General features: G+C 39.3%; 1 protein-coding gene across 10 annotated transcripts in view; it reads left to right on the top strand.

Moving 5' to 3' along the window:
• Positions 1-20,030, top strand: part of STPG2 (sperm tail PG-rich repeat containing 2) — a 407,840-nt gene that overhangs the window by 169,593 nt on the left and 218,217 nt on the right. For 9 of the 10 annotated variants that reach the window (XM_073340745.1, XM_073340746.2, XM_073340744.2 and 6 more), the window contains one exon: positions 6,427-6,592. The exons of the other annotated variant lie outside the window; for it this stretch is intronic. In XM_073340745.1, the coding sequence (XP_073196846.1) occupies positions 6,427-6,592 (166 nt within the window). The remainder of the gene's footprint in view (positions 1-6,426; positions 6,593-20,030) is intronic. 10 annotated transcript variants of the gene reach the window in all.

The following is a 20,030-nucleotide window of genomic DNA, read 5'->3' as shown; positions in this document are numbered from 1 at the left end:
GAAAATTCCTTGTGGAAGAGAAATTTTGACTCCCTGAAAAGAGACCATCAGGATTTACGTGGGTATTCAATCACTTGAGACAGTTTTTTGCTGGATGTGATTTTGCAAATGCTGTGGTGAAAAGAACTTTCTTCACCCCCACACTGCCACCATCAGAGAACTTCCTTTAAAAAAATATCAATTTGACTTGGCTGCATATGTTTGGTTGGTTGCAGATTATTTTGTATGCGTGAATGGTGACAGGTGATGACAATTAATAGGATACTTAGAAGGAATTGTATTAATGATTAACAATCACACTAGCAATAGACTGGGTTGCTGTCTTCAGGGTCTTCTCCCCTGGAGAAATCTGAAATCAGTTGGATCCTGCGATCTTCATGATTAGACTACTGAAATAAGTTCTCTATCCTGATGGAAACAAAGATGAAACTACACCTCATACTCAATTTACCTATGATCTGATCCTACTGAGTATTTAAAAATTACACTCTTAATACCCAATTCCACTTGTAAATGAAAATCAGATGTGTGTCCAGGTATACATGAGAACTAGGGATGTGGCCATGAGATCCGAAGGCAACCTAAAAGAGCCTTTGCCTGCATAGACATTGAAGTCACTTAGAACAATAATCCTGGGTGACTGCAGTGATAGGTTGGACAAGAAATTGGTTTGTTTTAGTTGGAGTTCTCTGGTGCAGCTGGGTGGCTTGGGACATCCCAGTTATTTCCACCTTTTCCCCATTCCAGGATTTTAGCACGTGGTGAGTACTCTCAAAGGAGTATGATTATAACCTCCAGCATGCAAGTAACATGGGTGTATACTGCCTTTCTGTCTCGGTTGATGTTGCATAATTAATATTTTAAAGATATATCTTAAATTGAGGGCTTTAGTTGTTGTATGTCTGAATTAAGCTAAATGTTAAAATGTGTGCTCAGAAAGTGTGGGTGACAGGGTGTACCTGCCCTTTACAGTTTTAGATGGACCAGTATTGTCCTGTTAAAGTTTTCCTAAAACTTACTCGTGGGACTGGTGATGTAGTTTGTGGGGCAGAAGCAATGGTCTTATGGAGAAACCCACTCTTCTAATGGTTTAGGGCCTATGAGCAGGGTGAATTTGATCTTTCCTCACCTCATAGTGGTACGGAATTAAGCTGGTCCTATGTGTTTCCAGCCAGCCTCTCTCTCACTAGACCAAGAGAGCATGGCAGAGTGGGAGCTATAGTTCCTATGGCAAACAGGAGTGTAGTCTATGGCTCCAGCAAAATCTGCTGGGAAAAGGGGCTGGGTATATAAAAAAAACTCCTCTCCCACAGAATGGGGAAAGAACTGGAGAAAGCTGAAAGGGTCAGTGGTCTCTCATAGAAGAATGGGCAACTAACCCACTTGTTTGTTTGCTTTTTCTGTTATATGTAACTGTGTGTAATTTAAGAAAGACTTTGTAAGTCTGAAGAGGGGCCAAGCCAATTTAAGAAAATGACTGGGAAAGAAAACCAGTGGCATGGGAAATTAGTCCTGTTACAACCCCCCCACTCCACCACCACGGGTATGATCCATTGTTTTGTTTGGCCTGCCACATTGTGTTAGATGTAATAGATGGAAGGTGATATTTGAGAACATTCACATAAAGCAAAGAAATTACCAGAGGCAAAAAAGATTAAATTCTTAAAACTGCCATTTGCATAGTTGATTACTTCCATGCAAAAGATGTGCTGTCAGTAACCGTGCTTGATTTGTAAGATGTTGAAAATTACCCAGTAGATGAAAAACAAACTTAATTTTACAATATATACAATATATCTAATTTGCTAGTTGCCTTTCTATGCCTTTTGACGTATGATTGACTAATGCTTGTGGTTTTTAACTTCAGTACTGAGCCTAGAGTGTTTTGAGAGATGCAAATGGAAACACCAAAATAAATTATATATCTTGCAAAATCACAATTTCAGTTGAAATAATGGAAGAATTCTCATGCTTAAATATAGCAATTCTTGTTTTATAATACGTTTTGCTTTAAGGTACTTCACATTCATGCATATGTTTTAAAAAAGAAACATTAAAACATCAAAGATACAAATTTTGTGGTTTTTTGGAATTCCTAAAGAGTTGCTGATACATCAGAAATCTTAGAAAAATGTTGTTTATCTACTTACAGGAAATTTTGCATCAGAATGATATATTTTTTCTGTTTCACTTTCATCTGAGGCCTATTAAAAAGGTTCTTAGTGGGAAATGGGGATTTTTAACCGAATGCAGGAGCTTGTGCCTATAGCTTCCCAGCCATATAAACTTCAGAGGTGAAGTCCTAACTCCATCAGAGTCAGTGGCAAAACTCCCACTGCTTTCAATGTGGCCAGGATTTCACCCCAGAAGCCTGTAGATGCAGGTTCCATTGAACTTTGATTACCAGTCTCTCCTATTCAGGAGGAGGTGCGGTCATATGAATGAGCACTCTGTTTCCCATACTACAGGATTTCCATATTGAATCTTTGTGTTTGGTCTGTCTTTTTTCTCTAGTTGGGACCATACAACCTGCTGGAATGACTAATAGAGTTATAAATCTGGAACCACCCCCTGTTGTGGTTTCAAGTGAGGACCTGTACAGCTCCATGCTAAAAAAGAGAGTATGCCCTCCTAGGTGTAGTGGAGCACTCACAAAGAACTCTGGGATCTCTCTACATCACTGGAGTGTCCTGATGGGTCTTATCCTTCCTCATTGCAATCTACAGTAACCTTTTCAAGCCACCAGCTGCAGTCTTGCTGTCACTATGTCATTATGGTCTCATCCGCCACGCCAGGGTGTTTGGGCAGAAACAGTCTGGCGAGAGGAATGGATCTCTGTTATGATCCCCAACCAGTCTATTGTCACTGACCACACAATTTGCCCTCCTGGTTTTGACCTGCCCCATCATCAGTGGTCCCTGTTGAACAGGTTCCGGACCAGGCAAGGTCTCTGTGCAGCTAACCATTATCGCTGGAGCTTTTGTGATAGCCCTTTGTGCAGCTCCTATGCAACAGAGATGATGACACACATTGTCGATGAATGCCTGCTGTCAAGGTTCCTTCCCCATTCTCAACTCTAGGGTACAGATGTGGGGACCTGCATGAAAAACCCCCTCAGCTTATTTTTACCAGCTTAGGTTAAAACTTCCCCAAAGTACAAACTATTTTAACTTTTGCCCCTGGACTTTATTGCTGCCACCACCAAGCGTCTAACAAATATATAACAAATATATAACAGGGAAAGAGCCCGCTTGGAAACATCTTTCCCCCCAAAATCCTCCCAAACCCTACACGCCCTTGATAAAAATCCTCACCAATTTGCATAGGTGAACACAGACCCAAGCCCTTGGAACTTAAGAACAATGAAAAAGCAATCAGGTTCTTAAAAGAAGAATTTTAATAGAAGAAAAAGTAAAAGAATCACCTCTGTAAAATCAGGATGGTAAATACCTTACAGGGTAATCAGATTCAAAACACAGAGAATCCCTCTAGGCAAAACCTTAAGTTACAAAAAGACACAAAAACAGGAATATCCATTCCATTCAGTACAACTTATTTTATCAGCCATTTAAACAAAACAGAATCTAATGCATATCTAACTAGATTGCTTATTAGCCCTTTACAGGAGTTCTGACCTGCATTCCTGCTCTGGTCCCGGCAAAGAAAAAAGACACAGACAGAGAGAACCCTTTGTTACCCCCCTACTCCAGCTTTGAAAGTATCTTCTCTCCTCATTGGTCATTTTGGTCGGTGCCAGCAAGGTTATCTTTAGTTTCTTAACCCTTTACAGGTGAAAGGGTTTTTTCCTCTGGCCAGGAGGGATTTAAAGGTGGTTAGCCTTCCCTTTATATTTATGACACCTGCTGACTAGGTTCAGCGGTGGCCTAGAAGAACTGCATCATGCCAGTGAAGATGCCATTGCTTGGCTAGATGACTATGCACATGCTAAATAATAAATTGCAATATTTAGGGTGAACGGAAGGGACAGTGATGTGTGTGGTCTTTTGGTTTTTGTTCCTTTACTGATTCTCCCGGGCTGACTTCTAATGTTAAGCAGACAGATAGGAAGATGCTGTGATGTTTGGGCTGTGGGGCGTTTGAATGTCAGCCAGCCAAGGAATAATTGTAACTATTCAAAGAACAACCTGCTCTCACAATAGGATGTCTCTAGAATTATTTAGCATCCTCAGTAAGTCTGTCAAACTCATCCCCATGAACTTATTTGCAGATATGATTATAAAACTGGTGTGTGTGTGTAAGATGCATTTCCTGGCAGCTGCAGAATATCTAATGTAGCATTCTGCAGCTGTTGGAGAAAGAGGTTATATCTCCCTTGGAATTGGGGGGAAGGAGGAGGAGGCTCTCCCTCATAACCTTTAGTCCAGTGGTTAGGGTACTCACGCAGGATGTGTGAGACCTCGGTCAAATTTCCCCCTCTATGTGATAGAGCAGGGATTGAATGTGAGTCTCCCACATCTATGGAGAGTGTCCTAACCTCCCTAGGCTATAGAGTTATTTTCCCCTGATCTGATGACTACTCATTGTCATTCATAGTTGCAATTCGTAATGATCATGAATAGTCTTTGGGTCAAGAGAAAGAGAGTGAGAGCTTGCAGGGGCGGGTTAGGGCACTCACCAAGGATGTGGGAGATACAAGTTCCATCCCTGCTCTATCTCAGGCTGAGAGGGAAATTCAACCTTGGTCTCCCACATCCTGGGTGTGTTCCCTAACCATGGGTTAAATCTTATAATGGAGTTCCTCCTCCTTCCCCACACCATTTTGTGATTCAAGTCTCCCTTTGCTTTTGGCAAATTCCTCAACATTGAAATTAAAAATTTTGATTTATTGACTCACTGAAAATTTCAGTGCAATTGCAAAGTATTTCATTTTTGGTTCGATCCAAAACAAAACTTACTTGGGAATTGCCAGTGAACCAAAAAATCCATTATTCACCCAGCTCTAGAAGGCGATGATTTCTTAAAAGCAAAGATATCTTCCTAAAATGTTTCTTGTGATATATGTACAAGAGAAGAAGAAAACAAACAAAGAAAAGACCCCCTCCAAACCCAAGCAGAATTAATTCTAAATGGAATATTTCAACTTTCACATGGAAGCATTATCTGCTGTTTAAGACTTTGGTGATATGACATTTGATGTTTTGTCTAGAATTATTGTAATTAATAATTGTATTGCTTTGATGTTGATTAAAATGTTAGTACAGGAGCATAGCAGTAAAGATTTATAAATGAGTAAGAGTAAATATTTTAGCTTAATTGGAAATTACTAAATCTGAAATTAGGAGATTCATCTTGTCCAATAAATCTAAGAACCCTCCATCTAGAATGGAACAAGAACCGTTTAAATTAAAAATTGTTGAATACAGAAATACTTTATCACTAGTCACAGTATTACATAGAAATGTTAATATTAATAATCTTTTTTTAAGATAAATCAAAACTGATAATGTGAGAGAGGCCCTCCTGCCATTCACTGTAGAAGGGAAGAGCAGTGGTGCTGCCTCCCTTATAAGCTGTAGCCCTGTGGTTAGGGCACTTACCTGGGATTTGTGTGATCCAAGTTCAATTCTCCAAGCCTGATCTGGAGAAGGGATTCCAATTTGGGTCTCCCACATTGTAAAGGAGCATCCTAGCCACTGGGCTATGGGATATCCTGGTGTAGGTATCTCTCAGTCTCTCTTGTGGAAGCTGTTCCACTGTGTATAAAAAAAAATGGTGTAAGGACATAAACTTGAGTCTCCCACTACCTAGGTGAGTGCCTTAACCACCAGGTTATAGCATCATTCTCGATAGCTGTCTCTCGCCTAGTGTGGAACAGCTTCAACAGGAAAGACTGAGAGAGACCCACACCTGATAACCCTAGAGTATTCCTCTACAATATAGGAAACAACTCCATGTTCCTGCTCCAATGACTATTTAATTAGTTATACACAATTTAATATTTGGTAGGAGAGGGGAATTTGCCCAGCTCTAGTTCAGAAAGGACATTGGCTATTCCTTTCCTGAGCTCAAAGTGCCCCTCAGTTTTCAGTCTGGATTTTGGGCACAGTTTCCTAGCACACCCTGTAGTGGAACCTCAGTGTCTTAACGGACTTCCAGGCATTTGGCAGGATTTAATAAATAGTTATAACAATTTTATGCCTGTTCTGCACTTGTGGCTTTTCCCCCATAATAAATTATTCCTTTTATTAAACTAAAGGTCTAGTGATGCAATAAAACTAGTATTATACTGATATTGAAATCTATCTGTAGCAGACATAAGAAACAATGTTTGTTTGTTTTTTAAATTAAGTATGTGGTGCTTTCCTGCAATTTGTGTTACAGAGGTGGTTGTAATGGCTTACCACACTGATTGAATTCTGGGTTATTTCAGTTGACACTTTTTTCTTATTTTCTTTAATACTATAGGAAGTTCCACCACCAGGCTCCTATGAGGTTCAAAAATCATTTGAGAAATCACACAGTAAAAGCCACTACATGCCTCCCCGAACCACACTGGCTAAAAGAAAGCATACGTCTTTCCTCAGTGCAACACCTAGAAAAAATGTACCCAATACTGACAAGGATGTACCAGGTAAGTTTATTACTTTCTTTCTTAATAAAACTGGAATAAAACAGCTAAAATATTATTCTACTTCTTGAGAACCATTCCAAAATGTTAGTGTTAAGTCATTTGAGTCAAGTGAACTTAGATTGGGATTTTCAACAGAGCTTAGGGAAGTTAGACACCCATGTCCCATGGGATGCAAATCTGAGCCTTAATGCCAATCCTCCAATTTAGCGACCAGTAAGTAAAGTAGGAAGCAAAGAATCAACACCTGTTAAAAATACATTAGTGAATTAAGATACTACTTCATCCCTGAGGGGATTAATCTGAGGCTATCTGGTGACTCATTTTGCTGGTCAAATGGAAATTGTTTAACTCATGAAATAACCAATATCACTGCATTTTAAGAACAAAATTGTTTGTGGTGTTGCTGTAGCTATGATGTTTCCAAGATATGAGAGACAAGGTAAGTGAGGGAATATCTTTTATTGGACAAACTTCTGTTGGTGGAAGGTACAAGCTTTTGAGCTACACAGAGCTCTTCAGGTTTGGGGAAGGAAGCAGTGTGTTGCTTTTTAAGAAAATCAACCAAATTGATAAGTTGGCAAAACATATGCCTACTTTATATTTCATTCTGTGTGGTGACTTTGAACCTTGTTAATATAAAGATGTTTGTTTCCATTTAAAAGTATAGACCTTGTTTACTGCATATGGGTCAGGTTTGATTTGCTTGTCAAACTGTTGACTTACTCTTACAACTGATTGGGTATGAGAATGTTTAATAGTCCACATGCTACGCATTTGCTCATTAGAAAAATAGAAATATATTCTCAACTTACAGTGAATAACTTGCAGGGAAAAATTCTTTGTAATTTGAGTCTCGGAAATAATTTCAAAAGTGCTTGTAAATCCATCTCTGCCTTTTATATAATGAATCTTAGATCAGGGGACACTAATGAGGACAGACAGGGATGGATTTTAAGCAGCAGGCTGCATCTTTTTAAAATGTAAAATTGGAGAGGGTCACTATCTGCCTCTCTTCCCAAACTAGGCATTTAGGTGAATTCAGTGTGAGTTTTACTGGGCATCTCTCATATAGCCAATAACTCAGGGTAGCTCTCCACTGCCCTAACCCCAGGGTTCAGCTTGCTCGGCTAAATCCTCTTGTCTTCCCCCTGCAAAGAGGTCAGAAGGTACCAAAGAGGGACCCCAGTCTGCAAGGACTTCAGGACTTTTTCCCATAGACATAGGGTCTACCAGTGAAATCCCACGTCTCTTATGTTCTGGTTGCTGGCTTTTTGGCCTTATATCCACACTGAACCCCGGCTGCAAGTTGCAACAAACGAACATTCATACAGATTCCTAATATTAAATTCCTAAATAGTATTCCTAGTATATTTTCTTAATTGTGTCTCCATCATCGGTACAAGAGGCCTGAGAAACCCTGGACTGGGCTTTAAATAAATGATTTGGGAACAAGAGCTAATGGCCTCACATCTCTCTGGTTGGGCAGTAGGGTACGTTTTCCCTTTATCCTAAAGCTGTCTGGCACCTTGCAGATACAATCAAGTTTCCCAGCCATTAAGTTGTTGGGTGGCAAATTGTCACACTATTGCTAGCTATTGTATTCTGGTCCCCAGGTTTCTGTATGACATGTGATACTTTCCCTCACAAGCTGTGAGAAAATGGCACTATAATTCAAAGAGTCTGTGTGTTTTTAAGGAAGTTTGAGGTAGCAAATACAATTTCAAAAAATGAAAGAAAAGTAGAATAAGTAGTAAGACATTCTTTAAAGGTGTCCTAGAAATGTATTGTCAGTAAACAGCCAGAAAGTCTGTGTTTGTTCTGGAATCTTAGAATAATAACCTTGGATAGAAACAGTTTATCGTAAATGTTTATTAAAAAACAAAATCAGACAAATACACGCTATCCACAAAACTTAGAGGCGAAATTCAGTCAGGTCCCAGTCTTCCAAGAATGTTATCCACAGTGCTGACATGAGGATCCACTTTATTCTGCAGCCTACATTAACTATTATTTTGAAACCTCTTTCCAGATTTTTTCAAGTTGTTCTGACAAATTTTGAAATGAATGTATCTCAATAAAAATTCCAATATTAAATCATAAGTTTATAATGGGATTGATAATGAGTTTATAGAACCTTTCACCTCAAGGTTGCTTCTGCAAATCAAGCCCAAGTTGGTAATAACTTGAAAGTTGTATTCATCTGCTGCTTGCTTGATCATCTGTGTGAAAATCTGACTGAAAATCTTGATCATCTAACTGTCCGAGACCAGGCATTTCCCAGTGAGCAGGAATCCACATCACAAAACTATCACTAGAATTGTCAATAAACAGCACCTTAGTCTCAACAGAGAGATCAGAGAATTAATGAACCTGTTTGAAGCACTATGATGGAGCAATATGAGAGAGCTTGCACTGACATTGTCCATGATATATTTCTTTTATGGCTATATAGAGGATTTTCAGTCTAAGTTTCAATCTGCTAACCTTTTTTTTAATGGAAAGGGTCAAAATAAACAGTGGAAAAAGTTGGTACTTTTTCCCATAATACCATTATTTGGTTTGTGGATTAACAGTAATGATTTGTAGTTCTGCTTTTTCCCTTAACAGGTAGTGCTAGTAATTGCTGCATTTGGCTTAGCAAAAATAATTTGCTGTGTAGTTTTAGATATTCAGCCGTAGCAGTTACTGGCAGTTTCTATGTATATTATAACACAGTGGAAATAAGTTCCAACAGCTTTAAAATTACATGTAGTATGCGTCAATAATCAGGGTAATATGTAAAGTAGCTGGCCCCTTTTCCTTTTTTGGCAGGGGGTGGGGGGAAGGCAGTAGATGAGGAAGTGAGGGTTAAAGCAACAGGAGAAAATATAGGAGCTTACAGGCAAACTCTTAAGCCTCTAGGAGAATTCAGTCAGAGGTGGGTTTGATGTCACCAGCAGAATGAATGTTGGGCCCTCATGGCAACCAGGAGCAACGGGGCTATGACAAATGTGGATGTCAGCATACCTGCAAAAGGGGGGAAGTAGTTCTGAATTACAAATGTATTTCATTCCCTTCTTATATTGTTTACTTGGAGCATTCAGTACATAATTCTAAAGCTTGTTTGACTAGTTGGTATGTTTTTAGGTCACCTTCTGCATACAACAGATGCAAACGGGCTGACCAAGGTATCATTGGGGCCTTTTAGTGACATGAGTACAAAGTTAGTGATAAATGAGGTTGATGACTGCTTTGTCTTTGTATTGAAAAGAAGGTGAAGGTCATATCTTGAAAAAGGAAGTATATTTTCACAATGTAAAGAAACTGGAAAAGGTGAAAAAATGCTCGAACATGGAGGCAGGCAATTACTACTTTTTCAAGCTGATAAAGGAAATAAAAAGGCTATAGAAAGATTTTTTACAAAAATGCATTACTAATGATGCAAAAATTGTAAGAAAATGTATGTAACTTGTGTGTTTCCTGAGTTGATCATGAAACTTTACTTACAATACTTGTAAGCAACAACATTGCTAGGGAGGATATGAAAGTCCAGTGGTCTTTGTACCTGCATTGATAATGGGGAGAAATGTTAACTAATACAACTGACAAATGAGCCTTCATATTTCGTTGGGTTGTTTAGAATCCAGGGATTGTGCTGATCAGGAACTTTGGAAGATATTAGGCGTTCCCAAATGTTAGTTTCATGGTATGCTTCTGGATTTCTGCACTAGGAGAGACCTTGACTGATTGTGGGTACTCTGTCATGAAACTGCTGAATATACTGAAACTCCTTTTGGGTTTTCTGTTCCCTCCCATAGGCCATGTCTGTTCTCGGGGAAAAAATGTTTTAATCAATGTGAAGCTACAGTCAGAGAAGCAATTAAAATACTAGGATGCCTGTCATCATCCCACTCACACACAAGAAAAGAGGGATGCCATTAAAAATTGATACTACTCCATCCTTCCCCAGAGAACCAGCTGGCATTGCATCTCTCCTTTCTTCTGCATCTCTGAAGTTTAGCATTACCAGTATGATTTTACACCTTTCCCCACTCTCAGACCCAGACACACCTCTGGTATTTGCTTCCGTCTGATCCCAGACACATCATCCTATCTTCCTCTCCTAGCTAAGAAATGCTTTCTAGTACCTGTCACTCAGAGTCCAGAAATCTCAAAAACTTCTTTCTGTAGCATGTCTCAGTATCATAGTACCCCAAGCTGCACACATGCACTGATTCACACAGAGCCTGTACGTTTGGCCAAGAATCCAACAGACATAGATCCCATTAGAGAGAGTGACCTTTGGAGTTGGCAAGAGAATAGATCAGGTGACTAAGAAGGAAATAGATAACATGAAATGGATATGTGTAAACAGGCTTTCAGAAAGTTCTGGATTTCTCTAATATTATTTATACCTTAAAGGACTTGTCCCACATGTTTCTATAATACTGCAGGTTGAACCCAGACCAGGTAATTAATTGGACAGGTTAGTACTTGCCTACTTTGTTTCTATGATTGATTTAGAGAAAGGTTATGAGCAAATATCTTTGACTGATGGTGTCAGCCTTCAATACCCCTCTAGGTTGTTTGAGATCCCTAAACTATTCTTTTGCACACTCGATGTGGCTACAACTTTCCAGGGAACGGTAAGCAAAGTGCTGAAGGGACTGAATGAATTCACTTTGGCTTTAATTGCTGTTAAACCTGAGAAAACCAAACCTGAGATTACCACTGGGGCTGCCCAACTCTCAGAGCTTGAAAAGCCAAACTGGGGCAACCATGTAGATTGCTTCCTTTATGAATCATAAGTGAAGACCTGACTGTGAAAGCTGAAAAATGCAAATTAGGAACACCTTGGGCTGCAAACTTAGGGCACACAAGGGAGACTGGAATAATTAGACCAAGGTGGACACAATTTGTAATTGGTCCACTCTACCAAATATCAGTTGGCCTTTCTGATTCTAAAAAAGGGAGTTTGGCTGTTCAACAGCATTTGTAAATGCAGATTAATAAACGCCAGTGTGTTGAACTTTGGCTTACAGTGCTGTTCAGTCAGGTTGACAATAAGGGGAAAAAGCATCCTGTCGTGCTCAGAAGCCACCATTTTCTTTCTAGAAAGAAAGGTTATATAGAGCTCTCTCACAGCAATTAGAGAAGGAAGAAAGAGTAGCTGATAACTAAAAAGATTGCCATGACAACTCCAAAGTAAACACTTGCTTGGATTTGATTTACTTACTAGGATCCAGAAATGATGAGAGTTGATGAGAAACCACAGCATGTTTATAGACTTCCGCTTGAATCTTTGTCATACATAGTGCTGTTTCTAAGTGATTTGAGAACTAGTTCTTTTCTGTTTGGATATTGTTACCTTTTCAGTTTACTGAAACTTTTAGTAATTCTATCTGGACTAAATTTAGAGAGGGATAATGTGCATTTTTTATTTATCTGCTGTTTTTAGGGGGATTTTGTTTGATGTAGTCTTGTATAATAATTGATCAGAAGTAGAACTGATGGAATATTCACTGAATATATTTTTGATGAAAAATGTGAAAGTTAATTGAGTACACTGTGACCAGCTCTAGTATTTTATTCTGTGTGTAGCATAATATATAAAACTTTAGGTTACAGGGTGTCTGTGAAGCTGCCTGTAAAGGTTACTCCTGGCCTGTAATATTTGCTTTCAAAGCATGCTGATAAAAAATTAAATTGATACATTACAAAGAAATGGAACTTCAAAAAGTAGCCTGTGGTAGCAGTAAGAGGTAAGAACAATGCTGGAATCACTAGAGGGAAGGTGTGTGAAAATGTGCATTAAATGAGTGCTCTTTTTGTTGGCTTCCTTCTCATTTGTAATTGCATATTCCTGAAGCATATAAATGAGGAGAACCAGAGGAAAGTAGGTTTAATGTAGTACAATATGTGGTACAATAAAAGAATATCATGTGATTTTCCACTCTCTGTTGAATTTAAAGGGACATGATTAAGATTGGCAACATTTTACTAACCTGATAGTCTTTGTAAATAGATATAAAAAACATTGTATGTAAGACTGTGTGTGATTAATCCCCCTTTTCTCTGAGGAACATTCCAGACTACAATCATTATAGAGCCATCTACGAGGGAAATAGAGGCAAAGAATAATGAAAGACAGAAAATGTAAGACAGACTCACCCCGTCACCTAATTTTTTCTTTGGCTGCAGTCCCAGATGCATAAAATTCCGCTCTCTGCTCTTTGAATCCAGTTCTTTATTTTCCTCTAGTGACTTCTTAACAGGATTAAGGAATCGGAGCAGGAAGAGGGACAGGAAAAAGAGGAACAAAAATGGGAGGTTCTTCCAGCTCCATAGGTTGGAGTAAAGCAGAGATGAAAGAAGTGTGCTGTCAATTGGATGAGGTTTCCTGATTTTTGTTTTTTGAATTTATCTAGGATTCTGGGAGAACTCTTTTTGTTCACTGGAAAATGCTGCGGGAAAAGAGGGTCCTCTCTCATTCCAGATTGATAAATAATGTTGAGGGGGATTCCTCCCCTCCCACTCACTGGAAAGTGATGTGCTGAGTCTCTCTCATAACCCTTGAAAACCCTTCCAGTCACCACTTCTGTATTTAGCTTATTTGTCACAGTCCCTTTTAACCATAACTCCTTTTCAGCTGTATTCAGATAAATAATTTACAGAGCTGCAGCCAGAATCTGTAGAGTCTGGGACAAGTAATAGAATCAGACCACCTCGTAGGCTGAAGGAGGCAGTGGTACTGGTGTCCTTAGATGCAGTAGTACTCCTGAGGGCATTCTGCGCCAAAAACTTAAATTCTGTGCACAATATTTTAAAATTCTGCAAATTTTATTTGTCAAATAAATGTGGAGTCTGCAGTATGGCATTAGGGAGGCCATTGGCTGCACAGAGGTGGTAGATCACTGTACAATTCCCGCTCCACCCCCGGGACATGGACTCAGCGGTGAGGCTGTACCCAACCCTGACACGGTGCAAGGACCGGTCCTGCCCCAGAAACACCCCAGGGCCCAGCTCCTCCATGCCATGTGCACCAGGTGTGGGCAGGCAGGCTCAGCAAGGCAGGATCCAAGTGTAGAGGGATCTAGGTGTAGGTTCAGAGGTTTCTGTGTGGGACAATCTGGATGAGGATGGCTCAGTGGGGGATCTGCGTGCGGGTGGGATCTGGATTCACAGGGGCTTGTTGGGGGGTTCTGGGTGCAACAATAATGGGACTCTGTAGTGGGTTCCAGGTGAAGATGTTTGGGACTCAGCAGAGGGGTGGGGGGTGGGATAGAGCGCTGCATGGGGATCTGGGTGTGGGAAGCTCAGTGGGATGGGGATCCAGGTGCAGCTGGGTGGGGCTCAGTGGGGTGGGATTTGGGTGAGGGTGGCTTGTCAGGGTGGTCCAGGTGCAGGGGGAGTGGGGCTCGTCACAAGGGTTCTGATTGCAGGAGGGTGAGGCTCAGCCAGAGGGTCTGGTTATGAGGGGGTCTGGATGCACGGGGGTTGGGCAGATGAGGGAGCAGCTCCCTTTACATGGATCCTTCCCCCTGCAACTGAGGAGCAATGGGTGCGGGAAGCATGTGTGTGTGAGTTTGAAGATTGTACTACAGTCAGGGGAGAAATTTGGGGGTGGGTCTGACATAGCCATGCACCGGAAGAGGACGTTCCATCCACTCCAGCCCAGCCAGGACTAACAGCTGAGCCCAGTACAGGGTAGGAACCACCAGCCGGGTCTTCCCCAGTCCTGCCCCATGCACCCACAGTGATTTACCTCTCTGCCGGCAGCCCCGGGCACCTGAAACATATTGCTTGGGGAGGGTCACATGACTGCTCATGTGGCTTCCCTTTGCTTCCCTGTTGGAAAGTTATTTTTCTGTGGGGAAGCAAAGAAATCTGCAGGGGACATCAATTCTGTGCATGCTCAGTGGTGCAGAATTCACCTAAGAGTAGCAGTAGTAATTGTGTACAGCTGAGATAAGACAAAACTAGGACCTAAAAGGTGTGGTCAGAGCTGTGACAGTGGAATAGAAAGATGGGCTCCAGTGCACGTTCTTATTGTGAGCCACCTCCCTCAAATTTTAATGTGTAACATTTGCTTTTATAATCACAGATTCCAAGGCCAGAAGTCTGATCTCCTGTTAGGGTACCAGGTAGTGTCACTACTTCCTCATCCCCCTCAGTATAGGCTAGAACCCAGAACATTTTACTGCTTTTGCCTACCCCGCTTTTTGGTGGCCTTGAACACTTGTCTGTACATGGGTGATGTGCTTACTCAAATTCATACTGATAACTTGAGCATTTTCATGCAAATCATACTACTGTGTAAGTATTTTAGCAAAAAAGAGGCTGGATAATGAGCTGTTTCCAACTGAATATTCATTGTTTGCAAGTTTTGTGTAGTAAAATGTATGTACTGTGTTGTGAAGGGATTGGGCCCTTTGGGGTGTCACCTGATGTGCTGGGGTTTAACTGAACCTCCTCTGCTCAATCAGCCTATTCTGCCAGCCTAGGTCTCCTTTTATCTGACTTTGCTGGGTTAGGCTCACTAGCCTCTTCCAGCCAAGTACACAGTCAGGGCCACATCCAGCTGCACAGAGAGGCAGAGATCCGCTCTGGAAAGATTCAGCCTTAGGAGCTCTCTCCCTTTAAAGGGTATAAACTCAAAGGGTTTATGAAATTTATCCCCTCGCTCAATGTGGAGGGAGATATACACAACTTCTTGCCACCCCCTCAAGTTAGACTGTGTACCGGTTAAACTATAAACTGGGTTATATTATAAACAACCAATAAGTTTATTAACTACAAAAAAATATTTTTTAAGAGAGAACAGACAGAACAAAGCAGATTACTGACCAAATAAAGCAAAATGCACAAGCTAAGCTCAATATAAGAAACAGGTTACAAAATGTAAATTCGCACCCTAAATGTTGTTTTAGGCTGGTTGCAAAGTTTCTGTGGTTCAGATTTCCAGTTATATTCCTTTTCAGACTGGACTCCTGTCTCAGTCTGGACTCCCCCCTTGCCTTCCCTTCAGGTGACTTTAGCAGTCTTTCTTCTTGGGCAGACAGGCCATAGAGAGGAGGAGTCCTGTTTGACTACCTCCCCACCCTTAAATAGGATTTACATAAGACGGGAATCCTTTGTTTCCCAAACTTGACCCCCCCCTTCATTTCCAGTGGAAAGTTACAAGAAATCCCAAGTAATATTTATTATCCGGTGACAAGACTACCTGACTCTGTCGTATACAGCATCCATGAGTCAGTGGCAATATGAAGCATCCACAGGAAGGCCAAGCCTTTTCACAGTCCATTGTCCTTGCTGATGGGCAATCCACCCTCTCTGGCTTTTCCATTGTTGCACCTGAAGTGTTAGCAGTAGGCGTCACCCAAAGTAGCATAGTTGAAATACAGATACATAGTCAATATTCCTAATTTAGGATACAGAAATGATACAGGCATACACATTGGATAATCACATTCAGTAAATTATAACCTTTCTGATGATACCTTACAAGACCCATCTTGAATAAAATACATCTCAGTTATGTCATATTCATATAATAAGCATATTTTCATAAAGAATATGGAGTGAAACGTCACATATGTAATACCATTGATTTGGTTCAGATAAATATTTAAAATATATGTAACTAAACACAGTTTGCTTGATGCAAAGTAATTTCCCCCTTTTTGTTTGCCAGAGGGACTCTATTACTATAGATACAAATGGTTCTTTAGGTCCACATTATACACTATTGTTCAATTCTTTTGTGAAGTAAAACATTTTAAACACGAAATGATACTGTTTCTTGGAGAAAGGTAATTCAAAAAGAATCATTTCAGAAGGTTTCAGAGTAACAGCCGTGTTAGTCTGTATTCGCAAAAAGAAAAGGAGTACTTGTGGCACCTTAGAGACTAACCAATTTATTTGACCATGAGCTTTCGTGAGCTACAGCTCACTTCACAGTATGCATCTGATGAAGTGAGCTGTAGCTCACGAAAGCTTATGCTCATTTCAGAAGGTGACTTTGAGGTGTAGGTTTTTGTATGTTCCCCCAGGAGATGTGGGAAATAAATTTTTGTGATGCATTTCTGTTCTGGAGATGAATCTCTTGTCACAAGAGAGAACATCTGCAGCTCTGTATTTATTGCACTAAATATCAGAACTATTTTTAATTTAGCATATTTGTTTATACAGTGATTTAAATTATTGTTTTGCTGTACTGAATCCTGAGTCAATGTCCAGATCCACAATGTTTATAATGTAGATCTTAGCTAGATTTTTTTTTAGAAAAAGCTATAGAACAAGCATAATTAAGCACAATTAAAGTAGGAAAATTGTGTCATAGTGACCATTCATCTGTATTCCATTATATTCTTGTAATCGAATATAAAAATGTATTTGAATTTATTTAATGAAAAAATTATCAAACGATGTGGATCACATTATAAAGTAATCTTCTTTTATTGTAACAAGTTTTCCTTCACAGCTTTGTAAATGGTTTTATGAGGGAGCCTCACTTAAAATGAAATGCAGAAAATATTACTTAAACTTACAATGGATCTACTGCAGGTTTACTCCATTGTAAATGAGGGTAGAACTTGGCCTTTTGTGTTTATTTGCTGGAAATAAAATTTAGAGAGAAATGTGGAAAAAAATTAAAATAAACCTGGAAAAAACATTGAGTTAAGAGTAACGAGGCTCAGTTTTAGGCTTCAGTCATTACCTGAAATATTTTGCAATTTGGTAGATATGTTTTGTATAGCACTGAGTACATTGAAGATGCTTAATAAATAATCAACAATTATAACATGGAACAGTGCATTCCACTAACAAGCATCTCCTTCATAGGGAAAATATTTGAATCATCCCCAAAACATCATTGTGTTTCTAGGCACATTCCAACAGGAAATTACTTTAGGCAACAAATACAATTTATCTTTAAAATTAATTGAACATATCACATGAAGGTAACTTTGTCCACTATTTCAGTGACTACAAGCAATACCTTTGATATAAAAGTCACTGTCGTGTGAAAACTAATTATTTCTTCTATTTGCTTGTTGGCTTGTCATATTACGTACTCGGAAATAGTATGAAGTTTCTAAAACATAGCTGAGCTCTCAGGTTATTGCAGTGTGTCAGTAGCTCAGATCCTAAAACTTATATTGATCTTTTATTTATGGTAGTTACTACTTGGTTAGGCAACACTCCTATTAGAATAAAATATGGTCTTTGTTACTTTGCTGTAACTCTTGGAATTTCTCTGGATTTTCACTGGTGGAATAGAATTAGGTGCAATGTATTTTCTTTAATTAAAAAATACTGCTTGAACATTGAAATGAACTGCAGATTAGCACAGTATATTTGTGAAAATAAATATAATGGTTCTACTTGATCACAATATAAACAAAATCAGTCTGCTTCTACTATAGGATTTGTTGGTTCTGTTTTTATAAACTGGCAGGGAGCGTACACGTGTTTGCTATAGATGAGTGGTTCTCAAACTTTTTCTTCTGCAGATCACTTGAAAATTGCTGGGGGCCTTGGCGGACCACTTAACGATCTTTCCAAATGTTGTTTGTACTGTTTGCTAACTATTGTAAAGCGCTTTGGGTAAAAGTGCTATATAAAAAAAACCTTAATAATTAACATCTTTTGGTTCTACAAATGAAAGCACACAACTCGTATTTTAATATCAGTAGTCTTACCTTTCAAATGTGATGGATGTGCCCTAATTAGGTGAGTGGCCCTTCATTTTCTCATGTGTGGCTGCCCAGGCGTGCACCTTAGAGGTACCTATCCATGGACCACCTGAGTGGAGCTTGTGGACCACTGGTGGTCTGTGGACCACAGTTTGAGAACCTCTGCTAAAGACTATTGTTGTCCATATTCTTTGCCCGCTAGATAAAAGGGATCTTGCTTGGAGTGGTACTAGTTTGGAGTGCAAATTTGTATATGTTACAGCTGTTAGGCCCTGTTGGGGGTGAAAATTGGGAAACTGAGTCACAAGTCCACCTCATTTAGGCTTAATCAATTTTTGTCTTTATTTAATACAATTTCAGACAAAATTATTATACCTGTAGTATTTGGGCATACATTTATGGCAGGCAAATAATAATAGACTAGATGAAACTGGTAAATGGGCACAAGTTACCACCTTCCATGATAGTTGTTTCCATTACTGATCCCCTAGTCTGATCCTTCAGTCTTGTCCTTCATTTTTTGGGTTGGGTGTTTCTCCAGTTTGGGCCTGTGTTTTTCTTGCTGGCTTGGCAGTTTCTGGGTCATGTCATTTTATGTTACCCTGTCCTGGGTCTTCCCAGAAAAACAGGGCTTTTATTTATCATTTCATTTTTATGTATCTCTATCTTACATCTTCCAATACAACGTGTTACCTTTGTTCTGTCAGCAATATCATTTTAAGCAGATTAGCAATTCTATGTAAAAGAAGAATTGGCAAAACCCATTTATGCCAGCAAGGACTTGGCCTAAGTGTTACTTCTTCTGTACTCATTCACGATCCATAATTATAAATAATTAAAAATATAGCTGTCGAAGCTTGCAATCTTACCATTAACAATTTTTTATTCATATTTCAGTGTTTATAAATAAGTAGTTGTTATCCTGTGCTACCTTTTTAATCTACTAGAAAACAGAGGGGGAATTATGGAAAACATGATGATTCTTTAATGTCAGCATTTCTTACCTTCCTTAAGCATGGGTTTTTCATTCAAAGTCCAGCTTTCTTTGTGAATCATTTAAAAGAAACTTCATTAGAAATTTTCCTGTGAATGCATGTTGTGGAGCGTCTCAGTTCTGGGATCTTGATATTTAGTTGCTTTTTATGGTACCCAGGAGCCTTGATCTTGCAATTACAGAACTACTCACAATATGTGAAGGTAGGCATGTGTAAGTCTTTGCAGGGTCAAGGCCAGAGTAAAAAAAATAAGCATTATTATAAATCTTTTAAAAAAATAAAATATAATCTTTAAAAGGCAGTTCTCATTACAACAGATACTTTGGGGAAACTAGATAATTTTAGAAGAATTCAACCGGAACAGGTATTCTTAGTATACAGTGTGTGCTTGTTCGGAATCTTTTGACATGAAAGAAAAGTCTGGAAGCCAAATTAGTATCAACTGGGTTACAAATTCACCAAGAACAGGAAGGGACGCTAACATTAAAGAACTACATTTACTGTTAACACCACCTGTAAATCTTTGTTATACTTCCCAAAGGTTTTGATGGAACAAATGGTGCATATATTTATCAATATAACTATTCTCCTGTTTAACATGTTGAAATAATTTGTGCATGTATTACCAAAATATGAAACTGAAGAAAATACATTGTGGGGAATGGAAAAAGAAAAGGAGGAGGAGGATTATCCATATATTGAATATATAATCTAAGAATTGTTTGCACTTAGAAAAGTTATATTTCACACTGGTTGCTTAGAATA

The sequence above is a fragment of the Lepidochelys kempii genome, chromosome 4 (genome assembly GCF_965140285.1).
Source record: "Lepidochelys kempii isolate rLepKem1 chromosome 4, rLepKem1.hap1, whole genome shotgun sequence".
NCBI classification, from domain to species: Eukaryota; Metazoa; Chordata; order Testudines; family Cheloniidae; genus Lepidochelys; species Lepidochelys kempii.
This window is presented reverse-complemented; position numbering and strand designations above follow the sequence as displayed.